Here is a 22,095-nt window from a genome sequence, read left to right as displayed (position 1 = left end):
CCCCGCGTAATTTGCACACCCCCTTCTTCGAGCCCTAATTTCTGAATTAAAAGTGCGCAAATTATGCGCGTAAATACGGTATATCTTGAAGGATCAAAATTTACAAACAGAAAGTAGCAGTGCTCTGAGGAGAGAAACCTGTGAGGCAGTTCACTTCACCTGAGGAGAGGGCCAACACTCCAAAGCTGTTCCAGTATGCAAACTGCTCTGGATCCAAGGTGACCGCATTGCGAACACTGGCCAGGGCTTTGCTGTAGCTGCCCTTGAGAAGACGTGCCTCGAGCCACAGAGCCAAAGCCAAGTCATGCCACAGGGATGCCAACCGGGGCTGCATCCCCAGAGCTGTCATGTAGCACCTACATGGCACAGTAAGAGTGCGTGCAACCATGGACGATCAAAACAATGAAAACAGCAGCAAAATAATGGCCATCAATTTTCTCATTCAGGAAAGCTCTTGGAACAAATACCTCACAAGCACGAAAAGAAGCTGTACAATGTACAGTTTGAAACTATGTGAGTTTGAAACTATGTGAGATATAAGCTTGTTGCCTCCAGTGCCATTGGTAGACCTCTATTTTGGCTCTCAAAACTAAAATACATGCCTCTATGGCTCAACCACCTAATAAAGTGCTTCTACTCTGCAAGGCCGCTTGTTTAAATGTATAGCTCAAAACATTGTTGCTTTACTCCAATTTCATTCAATTTGCTCCTTGAAACCAGTGCAGCTCCGCCTTTAAGCATTCATGCTTAGCAGTTATCACAACGAAATGTGGAGCTCTGCATGTGTGTCCACTATATGGGCCACACAAAGCTACTCACTTATACAGCGTAGCCTAACCCAGATCATGCCATTCTTTTTAATTAGCTGCATGTAGAAAACATGTTTACGTTGACTTCACTTGTGACTTTGTAAATGGGCAACCTTACAAAACTGCAATACACTGCTCCGGTTGCAGACCGTTCTTTGGACGTGTCATGGCTTATGTTGCCTCTCGCTGTAGTCAGCAAGGAGTAGCCTAGAGGCATACGCTGCAAGCAATGAAATGCTACAGAGTCGAGTGCGATGGGGTTGGCACAAAAATGCTGCAAGCTGAACACAGTGTTACACTCAGAAACTGCCGACAAAGAGAACAAAAAATGTTTGGAACAGACAGAGGCATTAATTGCAAAAAGATATTCCTGTGCTTTAACACAACAGGTTGGCAAACTTACTTTTGGGATGCTCTTAAAAGCTGTCCCTGGCTGCTGTCACACGGATTGCCTAGCTGCATGTCAGCAGGAAGCTTCAGAGAAGCCCAATCCGTTCCATAAACAGCCGGAACAAGGCAGATGTCACCCATGAGCTTCCACAAACACACGAGCTTACCCTGTTGTGTCAAAGCCCTGCATACAAATCAGAAACATTTAGACACAAGAGTAGCTATGCACCCTGAGGTCTACATGCCCCCCCACCCCCACCTTTGTGTTGCTGTTTCTTGTGTCCACATTAAAATGTGGATGCAGGCAAAATCTTCTCAATATTCTATTTAGCATTGACGGCATTATGCAGTGCACAATTTAAAGCTAAAATGCTACTAATAAGCACAAGACTGCATGAAGCAGAGTTGCTGTAGCAATATGTATTGCATCAACTTGTGCTTTTGAGCCATGGCAGGTTCTTCCAAAGGGAGATAAAAGATAAGATACCCTGCTATATTGTCATATTTCACATCTATCCAATGATTATACACTTGAAAATTCTAAGCACTGCTGGGTGTATGTGTTGATGCCAATGCAGAAAGCACTGATATTGCATTCACCTAACTCTTTTCAAAATTACGTCAAGTATGAGGCTGAAGATGTGATTTACAGCAGATGGCGCATCATGACGTAACACATAATACCACTTCAGAATTTATGCCAGGCGCAACAGTGTGGATCACAGCAATTAATAAGCTCAATCTACACACCATGCAGATAAAAAAAAAACACACTGTCTCAGTCACTTTGTTTCAATGCTGGAGAACAAGCTTTTAATTAAAAGTCAGCGGTGATTTGACTAGGAAAAATATGAAAATGAAAGTTACGTTTTATTTTAAACTTCACTGGAATTTTTGGCTTGTTGGCAGTCACTCAAGCTTCACGCAAGAACTGCAGTGTAAGAGAACACAAAATAGATTTCATTTTCGGATATTGAAACTGTTATGGCAGAAGTTGCTGAGAAAGCACAGATAGTATGATTTTTTTATACAGCCATTAAAAAGCCACTGATAATGCATAGCATGACAAAGGTTCTTTCTGCCTTTTCTTTTTGGAGTGTACTGAAATTTTCAGTAAATCTTCGAGACAAGCACTGACGCTACCTAGATATTTAACGAAAAAGAGTGAACTGTTTTCACAGCATTGTACACACACATAACTCGATAAGACCTTGAACAAGCACTTACTTAAGCTAGTGTTCCCAACAATCAAATGCAACTTGAATTTACCCCCTCCAAAAATGCCTTCAGCGCATTATGGCCTCAGTTATTCACATTTTCCACAATTCTACAAATGCCATTAAGCTGAGTGCAGCTAAATGTTTCATCTCAAGACAAGGTAACTTTCAGCAGTACAGCTAATCCACAAAAATGCTGCGGCAGAATGGCAAGCTGAAGGTGTGTTACCTGGCGGCACTGTCCATTGCCAGCTGACAGTTCTCCAGACCAAGTCCACAAAGCCCTTGCTCCAAATGCTCTCGTGCCAAAGCTAGCCTAGCTTCTGCCAGACCTGAGAAAAGTTGGTTGAAGAAAATGAGGGGGGTGGGGGGGGTGGGGGGGGGGGGGGGTGCAGTGGGCAAAGTAATTTAAAAGGCATACTATAGGGTCCTGAAACAACCAATGCTTGACAGATCCTCACTCCGTGCAGAAAGTTTCAGCCTCGTTTTGGCTCCTTCATAGTTTTCATGCAAAAATAAAGTTAGTACTTCTGATAATACAAGACAGCAGTGAACAACTAACGGCAGCAGTCCACACAATGAAAATTGGTTTTTAGTTTTTGAGGAAAGGAAATGGCGCAGTAATTGTCTCACATCTGAGTCAACACCCGAACTGCACCATAAGAGAAGGGAGGAAGGTCAGAGTGAAAGAAGAAAGTGAGAAAGAGGTGCCATAGTGGAGAGACCTGCCATGGTAGCTCAGTGGTTAAGGCTCAGTGGTTAGGGCGTTGGGCTACTGAGCTGCAGTTCCCAGTTACAACCTGGCTGCAGCCGTCACATTTCAATGGAGGCAAAGTGCAAAAGGCACCCTTGTGATGTGCGATGCCAGTGCACATTAAAGATCCCCAGGTGGTCGAAATTATTCCGGAGCCCTCCACTACGGCACCTCTCTCTCTTTCAACACAATGCACCTGCTCCGAATTACATATAATTTTGTTTGTTTTCTTTACAAACTTGCAGCTTCCACCACTCTAAACCATAACTAATACTCTCAGTACCATCAGCTTTCTCCACCCAGCTGACCACACTAATAATAAACAGGCAAAAAGCCAAGAAGGGCGAAAAGTTGGGCACGTTGTTGACAGTTCCTGATGTATTAGCATTAGTCTTCCCCCCATTTGGAGCAGCCGCTGCTGCTGACTGATTCAGACTGTGCCAGCGGGGTCGTGACCCCATTTTTTAATCACCTTGTGACATGCCATACCCCCATTCTATACTCCCAATCCAATCCAGCAACCACAATGGGACACGCCCTACCCCCCACCTCTACCTCACCAGCCACTTGTCACCTCCCACTCTCTTTTCGTTTTCCCTCTCCCCCATCATCAGAAGCTGGAGATGGGGATTTCCCTGTCTCCACTTTGACACCCACTGACCCAGCTTTCAGACGGATGGACGGAGAGATCTTTCCAAGATGGGGGTTCTAATGTTAATGCTTTATAAAGACCTTTCTTATGTGTCTCGTTCTTTTTGCACTCCTGTACTCACAATGAAGCAAAACTTGGTCTGAGCAGCTATCGTAACTATGCTCAGTCAACACATTCTCTGCATAAAGTTTTCACAGTTTGTGCCATTACCTCTTTTAATTATGGCTCCTCGTAGGCCTGACAGCACATGAAAATGATATGCTCACCTTTCAGAGCGGGAACATATTCTGGGTCCACATCGAGGGCAGCCTCGAAATTCTCTGCGGCCTCTTTGTACAGGCCCTGGCGTGCTTTGATGGTGGCTGTTCTGTGTAAAGAAAAAAAAAATGCACTGAAGTTTCCTGCACTTCAATCCCATAAACACTGAGTAAATAGCATCTTATGGCCTTATGACATCGAAAAGTTGACTGCAGTACCAAAAGACCTACCTTCTCATCACCTTGTGGCTGGATTAATGGCCACATCTATACACTATAATAGCTACCACCTTAGTTCTTTGGCTCATTTTTTAAAGATGGGTATTGTTCACAGGTACAACAATTAACAGCAGCCAAGCCTCTGCAGCTCACCTCACCACCACTAAGAGTCAACTCTTAATACTATGCTATTTTTTGGCCAACACCTATTTGCCAACAATCCCGTGAAAACACTCAAAATGCAGCATACAGCCGAAGCATGTTACCATAATATACAAAAAGTGAAAAACTGCGTCATTGAACAGAAACAATAAAGCACATAGAAAAAACAATGGGCATTGACTACCAACTCCTTACTTTTTTAACGAACTAGTACTATATATTACAACATAATCAATCATAGTATGACCTCCCAGCCAATTGAGGCAGGTCAAAGAAAAATTGCATGCAGCTTATATTGAATATAAAATTCTGATACCCTTCCCATAAAAAAAATCCTTTCAACCTGACTACGAGGAGCCAGCAGAGGTGTAAATGAAATGAATTTGGCACATAGAAAGATTTGCAAGCAGCACAAAAGCAAAACTGAAAAAAAGCAGACACCTCAGTCTAATAAATTGTACACATGTGGAAATGGTGGCACAAAGTTTAGCCTCCACCTCTGTTCAAAAGTTTAAAAAGAGCACAGGTAACTCCACTGTCCCTGCCTCACTTCACAGTAAACCTACATTAAAATTTTAACTTCTAACATACTGGCAGGCACCACAGAGTCTCATACTTGTGACAGGCATCTTTTTCTCTAGTTTCAATTACCTGGCGCAAAGACGTCCAGCTCGCAATTATTAGTGATTTTCAGTAGGTTGTATATACTTACTCATACAACGAGAAAAGGTCTCGGGGATCTAATTCGAGGCAGTTCTTGAAACACAAGAGTGCAGCTCCAAGGCTTTCCCGCATGAGGTACGCTTCTCCCAAGCATTCCCAGCATGCCCTGCAGACGTACACCGCATGAGCAACTGCCAAAAGCAAGCTTACAGACCAGAATGATACCCCTTACTCAAAGTAGTGATCATGTCACACCATATCTTTTGATCCTGCAAATGCCCCAGTCAGAATTACTAGTGGTAGCTGCAAAATCTTCCGTGACAAGCCAGACTGCTGAGACTGCATGTAGTCCATAATTGTAATAACAACAAAACTTCATGTTTAATATTATACCTTAGCAAGCGGTTCAAAATCATAAGAACTTTAAACTATAAGGCTATTACAGCTGTAGCTGAACCATGCAATGTGTGCCTTGCATGTACAGCTGTGCTGTGAGAAAGCAGTCCAGATGTGTACATGCTATAAGCAACAGTTAAATGCCAACATGGCAAGTGAACAGCAAGAGAAAATATCACCTACTGGAGAGAAAATTAAGGAGGATTCCATTAACACTTCCAAGGCATGACCATAATGCCTTAGGAATGAAAATCGACTGCTCTAGTATTCATTCTCCTTTAACTAATATTATTCCTGCCTCATTTGATGCTACTGCCACATGAGGACTCACCATGCAGAATTACCAAAGCTGAAAGCAAATCTCAAAACTCACACACGAACAAACACCACAAAGTGGCTTTATGCAAAGCATTACACACAAGCAAAGCCTTAGTACTCCAAATGCACAGATACGTGGCTTTCACGCGTGAAGGTGTAAGAGATCACTACTAAGGTTTACAAAAGGCACCGTGCCATGTGTGATACAAAAAACTGTGCACAAAGTCATGTTTCGCAAGCAGCACTGAGTCTGTTCCACAATCGTACCTCTTGGTAACACTCCCCCGCAAGCGCTATGATGATTCAGCATGCATTATTCACCGGTCATCAGGGTCAGCTCGAAGTGCATTTTGGAGAGACTGCACAGCGTCTGCAGCATTGTCGAGTCTCATTTGCTGAAGACCAAGCCGCAGCCAGGCCCATTTGGCTCTGCCAATAAGAAAAAATCGGCACAGTCAAGCCAAGGACACATGTAAAGCAATGCACCCTTTCTGCTGAAACGGTGGCTCTGGAATGTTATTACTTCAGGCGTTTGTGAAAATTCTAGAAAAGCAATGTATAACAACCTGGACAGGACTCAAGCACTTGAAAGTATGAAAAGTAACAGGTTACTGCAAACTTCAAAGACATGTTTCAGTCTATCCTACCCAAATATGTATGAGGGCTTCAATACTTCACAAAGTGTTGTATTTAGCAAGACTTTCATTTGAGCTAGTTGGTTGTAGCTTGACATGGTTGACGCAAAAAAGCGTACAGGCGCTAAAAGACGAAGACAAGCACACTCAAGACAAAAAAGCGTACAGGCGCTAAAAGACGAAGACAAGCACACTCAAGACAAAAAAGCGTACAGGCGCTAAAAGACGAAGACAAGCACACTCAAGACAGGACAGGCGCCTGTCCTGTCTTGAGTGTGCTTGTCTTCGTCTTTTAGCGCCTGTACGCTTTTTTGCGTAAACCATGTTGTATTTACTCCCTTTACATTAGGGAGACAATAAAAGAAAGGTACGTAAAAAGTAAAATCATAAAAGCTCCACATCAGCTTACCAAAAGAGGTTGAAAAAATAGCTCTTACCTTTTTACGGGCAGCTGGTTTGTGATTGCTTCTAAAAATTTAACATTTTGTTCCTGTTGAAAAAATTGCATTGTGCATACTTAACCAAACCCATATACATAAAGAAAAAAGTTCATTTCTTTATGAACAGACAAAAACAGTGCATGCACTGGTTGAGGTTAAAAATGCTACCTATGCTGTGAACATAAACTAAGGTACTCTGAACAAATGTTGGCAAAATTTCAATGAATTAAAATGCTGGGAGAGCAAATTAAGAAGGCTTAAGCCAAGCATACTGTGGTGCTCATGCGTCTTAAACCTCAGACTTTCAGAAGCAGTTTTACCAGCCGCATGCAAGCAGACTTTTTCAAAACATAGTCCACAACTAAGTTTCACTACACTGTTCTGCTCTGTCTTGAAGTGCACGGCACAAAAATTGTGAAGAAAACATAGACAGTCATAGTAGAAACAGCAAAAGTAACACTGCATGAAGTGCACAACCATGATGCTTCATGACAAAATGCCTGTGATATTACATATATTCCAGAAGCTCCGAATTTCACTTCAATGCCTACATCAGATCCCCCAATTCTCATCAGACTTTGCCAGAACTTTGAAAGAAACCCACCATGATGCCTCAGTGACTACAACATGAGGGCTCCTGACCAGAAGGTAGTAGGGTCAAATTCATCTGCAGTGGCAGCATTTCAATGGCGGTGACAAGCAAACACGCCAGCCTGCTTTGCGATGTCAGTGAATGGTGACAAACCGCAGGTGGTTGAAAGTAATCCAGATCCCTCCACCACTGTGTCTCAATAACCCGAATCTATAGCCCTGTGATACTCAATGTACTAAACTGAACTTTAAAATATTGCATTTGTTCTCTGATACAACTGATGACAACAGAAATGCAATCATGAAATTTCTTCAGGGAAGTAGTTAAACAAGAACTAGTACTATATGCACATGTATATATGTGATAATGAGTTATTACAATAGTAATGCCATTTGCATGATCAAGCAATGAGGCAGGCCCATAAAGACACTCACATGCTGGCCTAGGTCACACAAAGCATCACTCAGCAATGATCCCGCTTCGTCGCTAACTCGATTCAGTTGAAAGGCTTTCTGGAAACACCTTACTGCTTTCCTGCACAAACACACCTTAATTATCTGGGGCAGTAGCAGTACTTGAGTTTTATTCAGGTAGCAGTAGCTAAGGCAATAACGCAGCAAATACAACATGACAAATGTAGTTGCATGCTAGGCTACTAATACAATAAAGGTCTAAAAAATAAGTTTAAACCATAAAAATGAAATGAGCAATAGAGTTATCCTGCAACACAGAAATAAACTGCCATCAACAGTTATCAAACAGTGGCTAAAGCAATGCAGTATCACAAAGAAAATTATGGCTCACTGTATGCGATGAATGAACCACCACTGATTAAAACTGCAAGGCAAAAAGAGGCCCATTCACAGCATGTCTTGTCACATAATGCTGCCATGTTGGTTAGCAATATGTGTGGCAACAAGCTGCCAAAAATTTTCTGTCACAATACAGCAGCCTCAGTGTCATGAGTGAGAAAGAGGACTCACTGAATATCTTTCACATGATAGAAGTAGTGTCTTCCGAGATAAACAAAATTTCGATAGTCCTCAGAGTCCAGCCGAGCAGCCTGTGCAAGCAGAACAGTGTGCATAAATATTTTGCCACGAACATAATGCTTTCGCCCAAAGCACACTTCAAAATCTCACACTAATCTATGACAATTTTTTTCTTGAATTTTGATTCAAACCTTGATCACTGTTTCTATTGCAGTCATATTTAGTTTTTCCACAGTTTTATCACTTGAACTATATAACGTGCAAACGCAGATAACCACTGGAACAGTCCAAGGCCGTAAAAATGTGCCCAGACTTCACTCTTTCACACTACTTTACTGCAGTTTGAAAGTGCTGAATAAACATAATGCTGCAATAGTGAGACGAACAACAAAACCAAAAGGGGCAAATTCTTAGCCTGAATGAAATTTCACCTTTGAATCAGGGATAAAATATGGTAATGAATTTGCATTAGAAGAGAAAAATGATCTGACATGGATACACCATGAGTGATATACTGTTTTCTTTACAGCATCCACCTTTCAATGAGCAATAAAAAAAAAGTCATGAGGGACACATTTACTTTCCTTTCTCTGAGTAATGATGGTGGGAGGCATCATTCAGCATGGCACATACCAAAAGAATAAAAGAGATGCAACCTGTCTGCGCACAGACAGTACAGTACCAACGAGCAGGACAGTGTGTGCCAATTATCTCATTACACCCGCCCACTTCTGTAAATAGTACATTTTGTTCTTAATAATTTTACCTAGGTTTTTCCTATCAAGCAGTTATTTCCCCATAGAGTCCACATTACCTTAATTGTCAGCTACACTGGCTACTAGACAACAATGCCAAGCAGTCAACTTTTTCAGGCAACAGAGACGCAGCTCCGGTCTGTTCCAATGATGTGCATGGGTAATGGATTGCCAAGCAGAATGCAAATTATACATCTAACATCTGAGTGCTGGCCCAAATTTTACTGCGATCAAACTGCCCACTCATTTGTGCGACCATTCGGGTCCATGAATCGCAGGCCTTGCAATGGTCATTCCCTGGCAGCCTTACCTCTATAAACATTGGCACAGCTTCATCGTACTGACCAAGCTCCCAGTGGATCCTAGCAAGCAAGTGGACAACCTCTGGCGACTTTTGTTCCAAGCTGGTCAAGCTGCAACCATGAATAGAATGTCAGTACTACGTCAGCATTCAGCACAGGGACAGATTAGATTCAGACTTCTTTGCAGCCGTACTTACACAGGCGTTACACTCTAGTAAACTGAGGGGCCAATGTTAGAGTGGTTCCCCAATTGCAGACATGCCAAACCTGCAGCTAAGAATACAAGCTTTAAGTGCTGTACATACAGCACACCGTGGTCAGTTATTGGTGCCTGACAACCTACAAAATAGCATGAGCTTTATGGCGGACGCCTCAACTTATACTACTGCTTCTGTTAATTTCACTGAATCAGTCACATCAACCGCTTAGCTGCAGATCTGCTAGCAACAGGATATGTCTGCTACAGATTAGGAAGCATGCCTGCTGATAATGATACAGTACATGCTATAATCTAGACTGCTGCATTTCAAGCTATGTAAACCTTCCACTGCAGCCGACTGGAAACATCAAGTTCTGTTAAGTAAATGCGTCCTCAACATACACTGCAATTATTTAACTGTTCTTGAATTCACTGAACAGTTGCACGTGAGCAGTCCTTAACCTGATCAGCTAGATTTCTAGCCTTCCAAATGCTGCAAAAAAAAAAAAATGGCGCTGTCCTTAATGATGAGACAAGCATACTATGGCAATCTGCAATCTATCCACAGCGGCACAGACATCCAACCTGATAGACATTCAATCCAAGAGAAAAGAAATACTCCATACATTTCTTGCGCCTCTGCTATTTTTCCATCCTCAACAAGCAGCCTGGCTCGTGCCTCTGTCAGCTTTGAGCTTTCGCCAACAATGCTCTGCAAGCTACCGAGGACCTAAGAAGAGAGCGAGATGAAGCCAAAGTTAAAGCAGAGCATAGATCAGACGAGGTGGAAGACAGCCTGGCCTTACCTCTTCAGCTCTGTCAAAGTTCCGAGAGAGCAAAGCAATTTCAAAAGAGCACCACAGGACTGCTGCTTTCCTCGCATGCCCCTCTTCCATCTGGAAAAAGGATGGTTAAGTGCTACTACTGTTCTTTTTGTACCCAAACAGGCCTCTGTAAAGTTTACAGAATCAGCAATTATGACACTATGGCTAAGTAAATTCAAGTGCAAGGCAACTGGCATGATTTCCATGAGTGAACCTTCTCACCAGAGAACCGCTAGCAAATCAATGACACACTAAAAACTGAATAAGCACATCTGTGGATGCATTTTGCACCTCACTTTGTCATGACAACATAATTCTTGGCAATGATATTTTTCATCTTTCTATTTGATTTCTATGGAGGACTTTATTTTTTTGTTTCTTCAGTTAGCAAAGTAATTTAGCGTCATAATTTGCACACAGTGAGCCTGTCATGAATCATATTCACCAACAGTAGCATCTGAAAAACACAAAAAAAAGTAGAAAAAGGTGACCTAGAAGACTGGTTTCATTTCGAACTCACACACATTTGCTCGTCAAAGTTTCCGGAATATGGGAACCATTGAAAGGCCCATTTTCTCGGGTCCTCCTCATGCAGCTTAGAAAGGAGAGGCGCATTGCATTGCCCACCCATATGACTGCACACTAACTTTTTTGACTGCAAGGTAATTCATATTTTTCTTGTGGCTCTCATGTTTGGTAAACTATTATACTTTACTGTACATCCACAAAGGCTGGTTCCAGTTTTCCTTTTCCACCAACCATCTTGAAGTGGCAGTAGGAGTTGTAGCCTGCCTGCCATAATAGAAAGCTCGACATGTCACCACTCTAGGATCATGTAGCCTCCTTTTGACCAATAAGAATGGAACACTGCTGTGTATATATGCAGGAAAATGAGAGCATGCCATTACGGACATGCAATCCAGGCTGGCCAAAGCCACTTAGGCTTAGGACTTTGCCTCATCATGAGATGTGAAGAGGCAAGTGGTATTATGACTACCACCCATATGGTTCTGACAACATCAGAACGATGACATTACTGAGTTTCAGTTACAATGCACTTCAATAGCAATGGACAACTCCATACACAAGAGTCAAATAAACCTCCAAGACACTGCTATTGAAAAACTACTCAGCCGCTGTAAAAAAAAGCGAGTCAAAGCACTATCTATCAGGTTTGAAACTATCTGTCAGCTATCTGTCAGCATTTTCAAACCAATGTTCCACATCAGTCTGCCCCTACAAAACTTCAAAAGTGTTATCGAAAATGGCAGCAAGGCAAATGTTCTTGGCAGGATCGTTATCCAGAGGCGTACCTTCTGCAAGGCTGCTAAAGCTTCCTCATGGCATTGCTGTGCACATAAGGATTCAGCCAAGCACAGCAAAAGCTTCTGAGACAGCCAGTCATTACTTGCTCCCACTGACGAAGAAAGACCTGCAACAACAGAACAATGCTACCCTCTGAGGAGGCACTCTCTGGACTGCCACTGACCTTGCAAGGCAAAAGCCTGCGTAACAAAAATAACTATATAAGTCAACAACTGCAAACAGCAAAAGGTAGCAGCAGCACAGCAACAGTTGAGGCTGCATAGCATAAATATATATTTATGTTCGCAATTCTCACACTTTAGACAAGCTCTACCTGCCGCGGTGGCTCAGTGGTTAGGGCGCTCGGCTACTAATCTGGAGTTCCCGGGCTCGAACCCGACCGCGGCGGCTGCGTTTTTATGGAGGCAAAACGCTAAGGCACCCGTGTGCTAGGTGATATCAGTGCATGTGCGATGGTTAAAGATCCCCAGGTGGTCGAAATTATTCCTGAGCCCTCCACTACGGCACCTCTTTCTTCCTTTCTTCTTTCACTCCCTCCTTTACCCTTCCCTTATGGCGCGGTTCAGGTGTCCAACGATATGTGAGACAGATGCTGCGCCATTTACTTTCTACAAAAAACCAATTATTATTATTAGACAAGCTCTACCTAGAAAATATCTGACCAGATTTAATGCCTCTAGCTAGACTTGCACCTTATTCAGGTTTATTCGCACGTTATTCAGACTCATTTTCATCTTATTCCTATTCCTATATATGCATATACGTACCTTCTAGCAGCCAAATGTGCATCACCCTCATTACCACCATCTCAATCAATAGTGACACAACCTTAAATGAGGAGGTGTGAAGTGTCAACATGACATCAAAATACCAGAGTGACTTTACAAGTATAGCTTTTAGCCCAAGTGTCTGATTTCAGAAACAGTTCGAATTATTTGAAAAGCTTTCAAGTGCAATTCCACACGAGAAACAAAGGTCAAATAAAACACACAGCTCTGCAGTTCTGTTCAAAGTGAACCATGTCATAGGAAGCTTCAACACCGACAATGTTCAAAAATGTTACATGGGTGAGTGCTGCCATCAACAAAAATGGTAAAATTAAATTAAAGGGGCTCTGAAACACTGCTTGAAGGGATGCCAGCCATACTTCAGATGATTTCTTTATGTTACACAGATGCTGACTCAAAAAGAATAACAGGAATCGGCACATAGGAACTGGAGTTATTCAATGAACTAATTTCAAAATACAAGCAAACAAAATGCTGCCCTCAACTTGACTTCCGTGGTGCTTCCCATTACCATTTCACTTACCCAGTGACGACATTGGGTGGGACCAATCAAAACAGCCTATCTGAGCATGTCGTGAAAGTTTGCACACCATGATTGCATGTTCACTGTAACTCATTCTTGCCAAGGCTGGCAGCGTCATTTCCATGGTTACAACAACCATGTTGACACCCAGCTGGCCCAGCGATGTTTCATCGTCAAGTCCACGACGCTGAAGGAAAAACGGATCAATGGTCTTCCCTGACTTATCCGAGTTCGAGCGCGAGATATTGCGACAGAATGACGACCTGCGAGAGATGCTTTTTTGGTGTTCCGCTACCGCCCCCACGTACCATCCCCTGCCACTGCACACTGTTGACGGGAACGTGACGCCATCTGGCGCCATCGCCCAGTGATCCTCCCCAAGCTGACGATGTGCACTGGTAAATGTGAAATGAATGGCTTTTTTCTTTGCATCCTTCCTTGAGACAAGAACGAGCACTTGTAGAATGCAATGGCTCGATCAGATCGATTCCACCAAGCCGTACTCAGATACATACCATAAGTGCTGTGTGCTAGGTCATAGATGTGTACACAGAAGTTCGAAGTCCTCCAATGCAAAACAATAGCTAGAGCCTCTGGCGGTGTTTTTTTTTTGCTTTGCAGAGCTTTTATGTGAGGCAAATGTGTTGGTCTCTTGATATAATATAAAGCCCATTTACGTGACAAAATGTATATTTAACACAATTTGCACTATATTTACTGTTGGTTTAATCATCACGCTCCCACCCAATGATGTCACATCTGCTGCTAAAAACTGCCACTGTGTGGTGACACCATCAGCGCCATGAATTTATTTTTGCGAGCTAACTAAAATATTAAAAACCAGAGTATAGGTGGTACAACTGATGCTGATACATCATTATAACTCACCCTATGCAACCAAAAGGCAAAACAATGCACTGAGAATGTGTTTCACAGCCCCTTTAAAGTCAAACAAAAAGCCGCTGATAATGGCAACCCACAAATTACCAGTTCCGAAATTTTGACATGAGATGCATGGCAACGTGCTTATCCCTCAATAACTGCCAACCACAACAATGCAACTGCCCAATTGTAACTTCTTGTACCGAGTCCTGATACATCAGCACCCCAGCCACACCCAAGATGTGTTTCTGTGCATTACTCCCAGAAGTCTCACTTGAGGGATAGCACTTGATAGGCCATGCTGACAAAAAGAGGAACTCAGCAGTATGCTCACTGCATACTGCATATGAGGAATGAGTAAGGATTTTGTAATGTTGCTCCCAGCAAGTCGGAAGAATTTTGAGTTAAGTGTGTGTGAGCTTCCAAGGGCAGTATATTTAAGGGGACTAGATCACCATTGCCATGAGCTATGAACTTCTAAAAAAATAAATTAAAAAAAAAGGTTAAACACTTTTTGAACAGAGCTCGTATGTGGATTAAGTAGGGATTACCACCAGAATGAGAGTGAAACAAGCAGAGCAGATGATGGGAAGACAGTTAATATGAATTTCGGTAAATGAAACTGACAAGATAGAAAAACCGGATGCGCGAGTTTCAATGTTACGCTGTCGTAAATTACTCGAGAGTATGCAACGTGAGGTCCCGCATGGGTGGTACCTCGTAAATACACCAATCAGTACCCGTTAGATAATGATCACGCATTAATAAAAGTGCTGACAATTGCTGTGGACAAACTCGTCCAAACAAGGCCTCCCATTTAGAAATATTTAACTCACCATCTTGGGCATGCACCTCAGCCTTGCGGAAGTTGCGCGTCTGCAGGTTGCATAGGGAAAGCAAGAGACAGGCCTCCCTTGAGCTGCGGCCAACCTCCACTGCTGCAATGCGAAAACACATAGCTTAGAAATGGTTCACAGCACGCTAAACAACTGAAACATGTTCACTTGGGATCTCATTTTACAAGAAAAGAAAAGGCATGTTCTCACCTTATGCCAGCAACTCCACTCAGATAGTATTATGGTTCAAAGCGGTGCAGGCACAAAATTTTGAACAACGAACAATATGACTTGTTTCACGGACGTAAGGAGATGCCTTCTAGCAAGTTTCAGTCGCATACGTTGAGCGGAAAATATTTTAACATGATTTTGAACTCTTCCTGATCAGCTGACCGGAATTTACACCCAAATCGAGTGACGTCAAAGTGCACTTGCCCCAATCATTGTGACATCACCAAACCCAGTGGTTGTTCATAGGAACAGCCAGTGCTTGTTGGCGACGCCGACATCACCACAATGTGGAACCCAGGTTGGCAGGTTGACCGCGACGTCAAGGTGCACTCCAGAGCTTGTGCCAACCCAGACTGAAAGTGCTGGTACAAAGCCATATGTAATTTTATTTGCACTGTGCACTAGTGTTTTGAGCTCATTTTCATGATTACTAGGTCCGTAGGTTTCTTTCAAAGCAAAAAAAAGGACACCCAAAAACTTTGTGTCTGCATCCCTTTAAACTTGCACAGTTGATAGGCTTACAATCTCAGTGTTGAATGATTACAATGCTCATAAACAGCATACAAGAATAAAATTTGGGTAAGAAAACTATGCGTGAATTTTATTTGTTTGCTTACAATCTCAGTGTTGAATGATTACATTGCTCATAAACAGCATACAAGAATAAAATTTGGGTAAGAAAACTATGCGTGAATTTTATTTGTTTGATTTGGCTGTAAAATTAGTATTTCATTGTGCATTCGATTCACATTCAGGCCAGTTTATAACATCATTATGTGCACACCTCAAGTTAAGTTTTATTAGTTTGGTTTGCATTTACTCTGTCTTAAAATCAGCTGATAACTTCATTACCTCCACACATATTAAAGTCTACATTTAAAATAAGCCCATTTTTATTCAGCAAACATGTCATAACAGCAACAAAGGTGTCTCATTTTTCTTAGCTATTTACGATAACAGGAGATGAATTACAGGCTGTTAGATCTGACTGTTTATATTTTTGTGTGGTTTGGGAAAAATTATGAAAACTACAGCAAACACATTTGGAACTGGAAACACTCACCCCCTATTCATTACTAAAACGGTGCCTGTAACCAAGGGGAAGTGGGCACAGCAAGCTAATTTTCACCAACTGTGTTATATACGTGCTAGAGTGCACCACTGCAAACCAATGTACATTTTGCACTTCAGACAAAAGAAAATAGGCTTCAAATAATAGTAATAGTCTTCACATTTCAAGGTAGACCTCTCAGTACAGTGTCTCCCAGCAAAGTGAACAAAGTTGGAGCAGTCACTGCCTTACCTCTTGCCAGTGCCTCAAGGGCACCTTCTGCATTTCCGGAAGCATACAGGTGTGTTGCCTTTGCTAGCCATCCAACCTGGAGATCAGGGCGCTTTTCAATGAGCTCATTTATTTTGTCGAAATCTGCCGAAGCCTTTGGTTCGTCCCAACCTGCAATTAGAGGCGAAGTGTGGGCAACTCTTCATGATCTTTTCATTTCCACAGCAAGTGGACGTCATTTATGTAAAATTGCACTCAAGAGACACATCCGATTACGCTTGAATGGACACATGAAAGAGTGCCAATAACAATGGCAGTCGAACTTATGACATGCGCACAGTAACCTTCACGCAATTCCTGTCGCTCAGTCTGCGTCCATAACTCCTCTAGGCCAGATCGCAATCACTCAATCCAATCTCTCTTCCTTTCTCACTAAATAAACTGCTTTCTCCTTCTAAGCGACTCAGACTATAAGGGACACTGTAGTAGACGGCTCAGGATAAGTTCGACCCCCAGGGGTTCTTTAACGTGCACTGATATTGCATAGCACACGGGTCGCTAGCATTTAACCAGCATCGAAACGCGACCGACGCAGCCAGAATTGAACCTGTGTCTTTCGGGTCAGCAGCCGAGCACCATAACCACTAAGCCACCCCGGTGAATTTCTCTTTCTATACCGAAGTATTACACACAACTAAATAGCCAGAAGTGGATCTGAAAATGGAATGGCAAGAAACTCCAGTGGGAATCCAGATTCACTGTGATCTCCTAGTGCATGCTTATCGCCATCCTGACTCTTCGTTGCAAAGGACACAGAATCCTTGTCAACACACACTGTGCACAACATCAACCAGAATTAGCTCGCAACATTAGCGCAACTCAACTAGCAGAGCAAAGGTCTCAAAATTAAAATGTCAAGAATTTGCAATTCCCAGCTTCAGCAGAAGTGCATGGTAATCTTTGCTTTATCATCTGACAACTGGTTACAGACTTCTTTTGGTTAAGGCTCTATGAGAACCTGCAAGATTCTACAATAATAAACTCTGGAGATTGTGCAAGAGCTTTAATTATTCAATGTTTAATAAACATATGACTAAAAAGTACACATACTTTTCAACAATGTTTATTTCTTGGCATATAGCTGCATTCAGGCTGGACATATCTGACACAAGTTCCCAAAGTGATAACTCTTCAAGTATGCTTCTACTGTGAGCATAATCACAGCAAACACACACAAGCAACAATGCTGTGCAGTATGGTTTAAAAATATGTGCAGTCACTGAGGGCACAATGGCTAACAGGAATGATTAAAGTAACAAAATGTATCACATTTACTAGCAAATAAATAGCGTTTAATTCACATGCTACAGGACAGCAGTTTCTAAAAGTCTTATAGCTTGCACAATGCCGACCAAATGACTAACTTTTCTAACAGCACATCCAGCAGATTTTCACTGGCAAACTCCTAGCTTTTCTACATAGTTCTGTTACCTCTTCAAACAATCATTCCTTTAGAAATTATTCTTTTTCACTTCCAGCAAACATTCTTGTACATAATAAGAGTTTTTACACACCATCAGCTCAGTAAAAAAACTAGAAATGCACTTACTTGAAAGCACACTGTCTACGTACATCCCACTGATGATCTCCAGTGGGACTGATGACTCGGGGAAGCTTTCACCAAACCTTTTGGCCTCACTGATGACGTCATCCTTGTGACCTGTCTAGGAAAATCAAAGCATTCATGCATCATTACTGTAATTAACAGCTGGATTGTGTTTGTTCACAGAATGACAGTTCCCAGAACGAAGCACAGAAGGCACACAAAATACAGCATTCACCGAATGTAAAACGGTTCAACACTTTTCACTGTAATATAGTGCTTGCATTTCTATCCGCTCTAACATCCCACCTTTCTTTTTGGACACATGAAAGGGCACTAGCTTCCTTTTCTCAGCAAAGAGAGCACGACTCCCAACCAACAAACTGTGCACAAATATGGTACCACATGCATTTTACAATATTGACGCAAATTTGTGCACTGTCCGTTTTATTTGTTTCTAGTCACCTTATTTGTTTTAAAGCATCGGCTCAATGCTTCTCTGAGAGAGTAGTAATGCCGCGAATCTGTGTACTGTTTGTTTGTTCATTCTTCAAAGCTGCCGGCACTTGGCTTTAACGCTTTGTTTGCAAGACGCGACCACGTTTATCTAGAGTGATCGCATAAAGGCGGACCTGATTCTACGTTGTTCCAGAATGTTGTGGTAACTTTGCATGCCTATCTCAAAAGTTGCTACCAGCTTTAATTTGAGCACGGCCGAAAGCGGCGAGCATTCTGATCAACGACCGCCGAGCACAGTTCTTAGTGGGCGCAAGTCAGCCTAATAAAGAGTTTTGCTTGGAAACCCTTTTCACTCTCCTCCTGCACGCTGGACTGCCGTCACCATTACGTGACAATATTTCCATTCTTTTCCTTAGTCTCCTGACAAATATTGCACTTGCAACCTGCATATAGTGCGCCTGCATGTAAAATATACAAAATGTTCACTGCACCAAAGAATCCACGAATACATTCCTAGCCATTGCATTTTCCTGGATGTAATGTTCTGGTAGTCCAATTTCTGTAAAATGTGCTTTGTCATTAATGTGTTTTATCCAATGGCACCGCAAGCATAACAAGAAACTAATGCTGCAGTTATAAAGCAGATTCAACAGGAGTCCACAAATTTCTATAATACAAATTTACTATAATTCTAACAAATATTGAGGCCCCTGTGCCTAACTTCTGCCAAATTTTAAATTTAGGACAAACTCTCAGCCTCTGTCCTATTTTGTCTTCAATATACTACCAGTTCACCGATTCGGCTTACTTCTTCCTCATTGGAACTGAACCTCAAAGGCAGCTAAAAGATGTCAAACATTCACTTCAAAAGTGCTGGATAAATAGAATTTGGTAGTGCAGCCAACCATGAAGAGAAATTATAGTTAATAATAATAATAATTGGTTTTTGGGGAAAGGAAATGGCGCAGTATTTATTTGAAAAAAATCTGTCTCACATATCCCCGTCGCTGTAAGGGAAGGGATAAAGGAGAGAGTGAAAGAAGAAAGGAAGAAAGAGGGGGCTCCAGAATAATTTCGACCACCTGGGGATCTTTAACGTGCACTGACATCCCATAGCACACGGGCGCCTTAGCGTTTTGCCTCCATAAAAACGCAGCCGCCGCGGTCGGGTTCGAACCCGGGAACTCCGGCGGATCAGTAGCTGAGCGCCCTAACCACTGAGCCACCGCGGCGGGTGAAGAGAAAATGCTTGAAATCAATTTTTAAATATACCATCAGCTGCACACTGCTAACTGTATAAGCTGTACATTAATATAATTACACTCAAGGAAAAAAAAAGTATGAGCAGTCTACTTCTAGTAGTTCATCCGACCTATGACATACAGGCTAAGTTCAAACCAGCCCAACTTCAAAAAATGATATGCCTTAAAAATTTCAGCAAATTAAACATTTATTTACTCTAAATATCTTGTGATGACAATCCTTGCTTTCCTCTGCCTGTATAATCAATCATGCAAAGCCATATTTACTGTAAATCTTTGATACACTAACAGCCATTCTGAGCATCAGAATGCAACCTTTAATTCGGCTGTATAGTCTGCCACAGTTGCTGGATGCTTTCACCATCACCGTTAGCTGACTGAGCCCTGGCGTCAGTCAGCTAATCAAGGGCCCAGTTTCACATATCTGTTTTCATTAAAGAATAGATTGTGTTAGAGAAGATCTTACTGAGTACAATAATAGCGTAAAATATGCCAAAAAAAAGAAAATTGCATACAAAAAGCAGAAAATTCACCGGATATTGAACAAGCCATCACACACATTTAGTTTACCTCGCCCCCAAAAAAGTTAGGAAGCCTTAAATTGACGTCATGGTCATACAGATTGCAATCCAAATGCACTTTTTGTTTGTTCCATCAATGCCTCAAGTTTCTATACTATATAATTGGATGGTACATCCTCTTTGGCCTTACCTGCTTTCAATAAAACACACCTTTAACAACTGGTTCGCCACAGTGAGGTCATATTGCTATCATTTCAAGCCGCCATGCTTACCTTAAGCAAAGCGTCGATGTAAGATCGGCATAACACATCCCTGTGACGTTTTTCCGTCTCATTAGAAAACGCCAAGTGCGCATAAGCCTTGAGGAGCTGTAATAGAATGCAAGAACATGTGTTTACAGTTTCGTAGCAGCTCGAAAAAACGAATAAACCTGACAAAATGATGCTTCCCTGAATCTAAAAACAGTTAAAGCACTGCATATTTTAACAAATGTGGCACATAAATTCATTGAAGAGAGGAGCTCTGAGTTTTACAGCTCGTGTTGCCTCTTCCACTGCAGTGTGTCCAATCTTGTGTATGTTTATAAATCTTTTAAATTCTCTCTCCCTACTCCCACCACACCATTTTCTTTTGCTCAGATTGGCTCGCTAGCAGGCAAAATGGATACCGGTTGTAACTCTTCTACCCAACCTAGTATGTTGCCCTGATTAGAATTAAGTTTTTCTTCTCTCTGGTGGAATAATGATTATTGCTGTTATTTTTACCACTATAGTTTACTTCCCTGGGCCTTATGTTCTTCTGCTGGCTGCACCATCAGCGTCCATTTTCAATGCATTTCATTCCAGTGTGAGACAAACGCCTTTGATGCCTGACTGCCCATCTATGGTGTCACCTATACCATGTTCACAAACTTTTGCAATTGCCAGCAAGGGTACCAGAATATACGATGACACATAAATAGCACCCAGATAGAAGCTGCCAAACCCACATCAATCATTCATGATTGTCAGCTTAATTGTTGTTCAGTCTTGCTTATTTTTTGCTGATGAATAAGTTTAGGAGCTGAATACAGCATTTCTAAGCTAATGTAAGCCATTTTATGACCACCAGAATCGACATACAAGAATGTAGAGCATGAAACAGCTTTGTTCTAGGACAGAACAGTGTCTTCTTCTTTAAATTCAACTGGTACTTTTCACACGGAAAAATTCTGTACACTGTCAGTATCATCAAGCATAAGTACAACATATTTCAACTTGATGACAGCCAATTCAAAAGTGCAGCACCATGGGTCATATGGGTCTTAGGCATTGGCACAAGACAGGCTTGTTCATGTCTGTGAGCGTCTGTTGCAGTCAGCTAAGACTACGCTCTCATCGAAGTGTGGCCTGCTCCTGACCATTTTCGCAGCACACTGGTGAGCTACTTGCGCATGAGAGGTTTGCAAGCAAATGTGATAAGCAGCTGCATTTGTCTGTGTTCGATCCTGCTGCAAGAATCCGAGTCTTCTTTGAATATGCCTATGTAATTGTAGTAGTAAATTGTTCCTTGATGGAGTGAAGGAAACCACTCATACAGCCCATGAAACTTCCTGCACCAAGCAAGTTCACTACAACTACACTCAAACACATCGGACCAGTGGGTACAAAACAAGAAGTAGGCAGTGCACAGAAAATCCAGAATTTGCATGACTGTTGCCTGGCACGTGCTAAGCACCACGAAAGCTGATGAAAATGACAAAACAAACATTATATGCAATGCCCAGAGTGCATAGGTTCAGTACCTAGAAACTACACGAGTTTTCTG

General features: G+C 42.1%; 1 protein-coding gene across 2 annotated transcripts in view; it reads right to left on the bottom strand.

Annotated features, from left to right (window-relative positions):
• The window catches only part of LOC144125224 (tetratricopeptide repeat protein 37), a 46,785-nt gene that overhangs the window by 17,886 nt on the left and 6,804 nt on the right, over positions 1–22,095 (bottom strand). For both annotated transcript variants that reach the window (XM_077658439.1, XM_077658438.1), the window contains exons 7-23: positions 20,562–20,657; positions 18,054–18,168; positions 16,466–16,615; positions 14,932–15,033; positions 11,890–12,008; positions 10,559–10,648; positions 10,379–10,482; positions 9,562–9,664; positions 8,488–8,567; positions 7,939–8,038; positions 6,910–6,962; positions 6,159–6,266; positions 5,173–5,289; positions 4,089–4,189; positions 2,646–2,748; positions 1,213–1,383; positions 160–356 (exon numbers count right to left, since the gene is read on the bottom strand). In XM_077658439.1, coding sequence (XP_077514565.1) covers positions 160–356; positions 1,213–1,383; positions 2,646–2,748; positions 4,089–4,189; positions 5,173–5,289; positions 6,159–6,266; positions 6,910–6,962; positions 7,939–8,038; positions 8,488–8,567; positions 9,562–9,664; positions 10,379–10,482; positions 10,559–10,648; positions 11,890–12,008; positions 14,932–15,033; positions 16,466–16,615; positions 18,054–18,168; positions 20,562–20,657 — 1,909 coding nt within the window. The remainder of the gene's footprint in view (positions 1–159; positions 357–1,212; positions 1,384–2,645; positions 2,749–4,088; positions 4,190–5,172; positions 5,290–6,158; positions 6,267–6,909; positions 6,963–7,938; positions 8,039–8,487; positions 8,568–9,561; positions 9,665–10,378; positions 10,483–10,558; positions 10,649–11,889; positions 12,009–14,931; positions 15,034–16,465; positions 16,616–18,053; positions 18,169–20,561; positions 20,658–22,095) is intronic.

This window comes from Amblyomma americanum, chromosome 3, assembly GCF_052857255.1.
Source record: "Amblyomma americanum isolate KBUSLIRL-KWMA chromosome 3, ASM5285725v1, whole genome shotgun sequence".
NCBI lineage: Eukaryota > Metazoa > Arthropoda > Arachnida > Ixodida > Ixodidae > Amblyomma > Amblyomma americanum.
The sequence above is the reverse complement of the archived record's forward strand: the minus strand, read 5'-3'. Positions and strand labels throughout refer to the sequence as shown.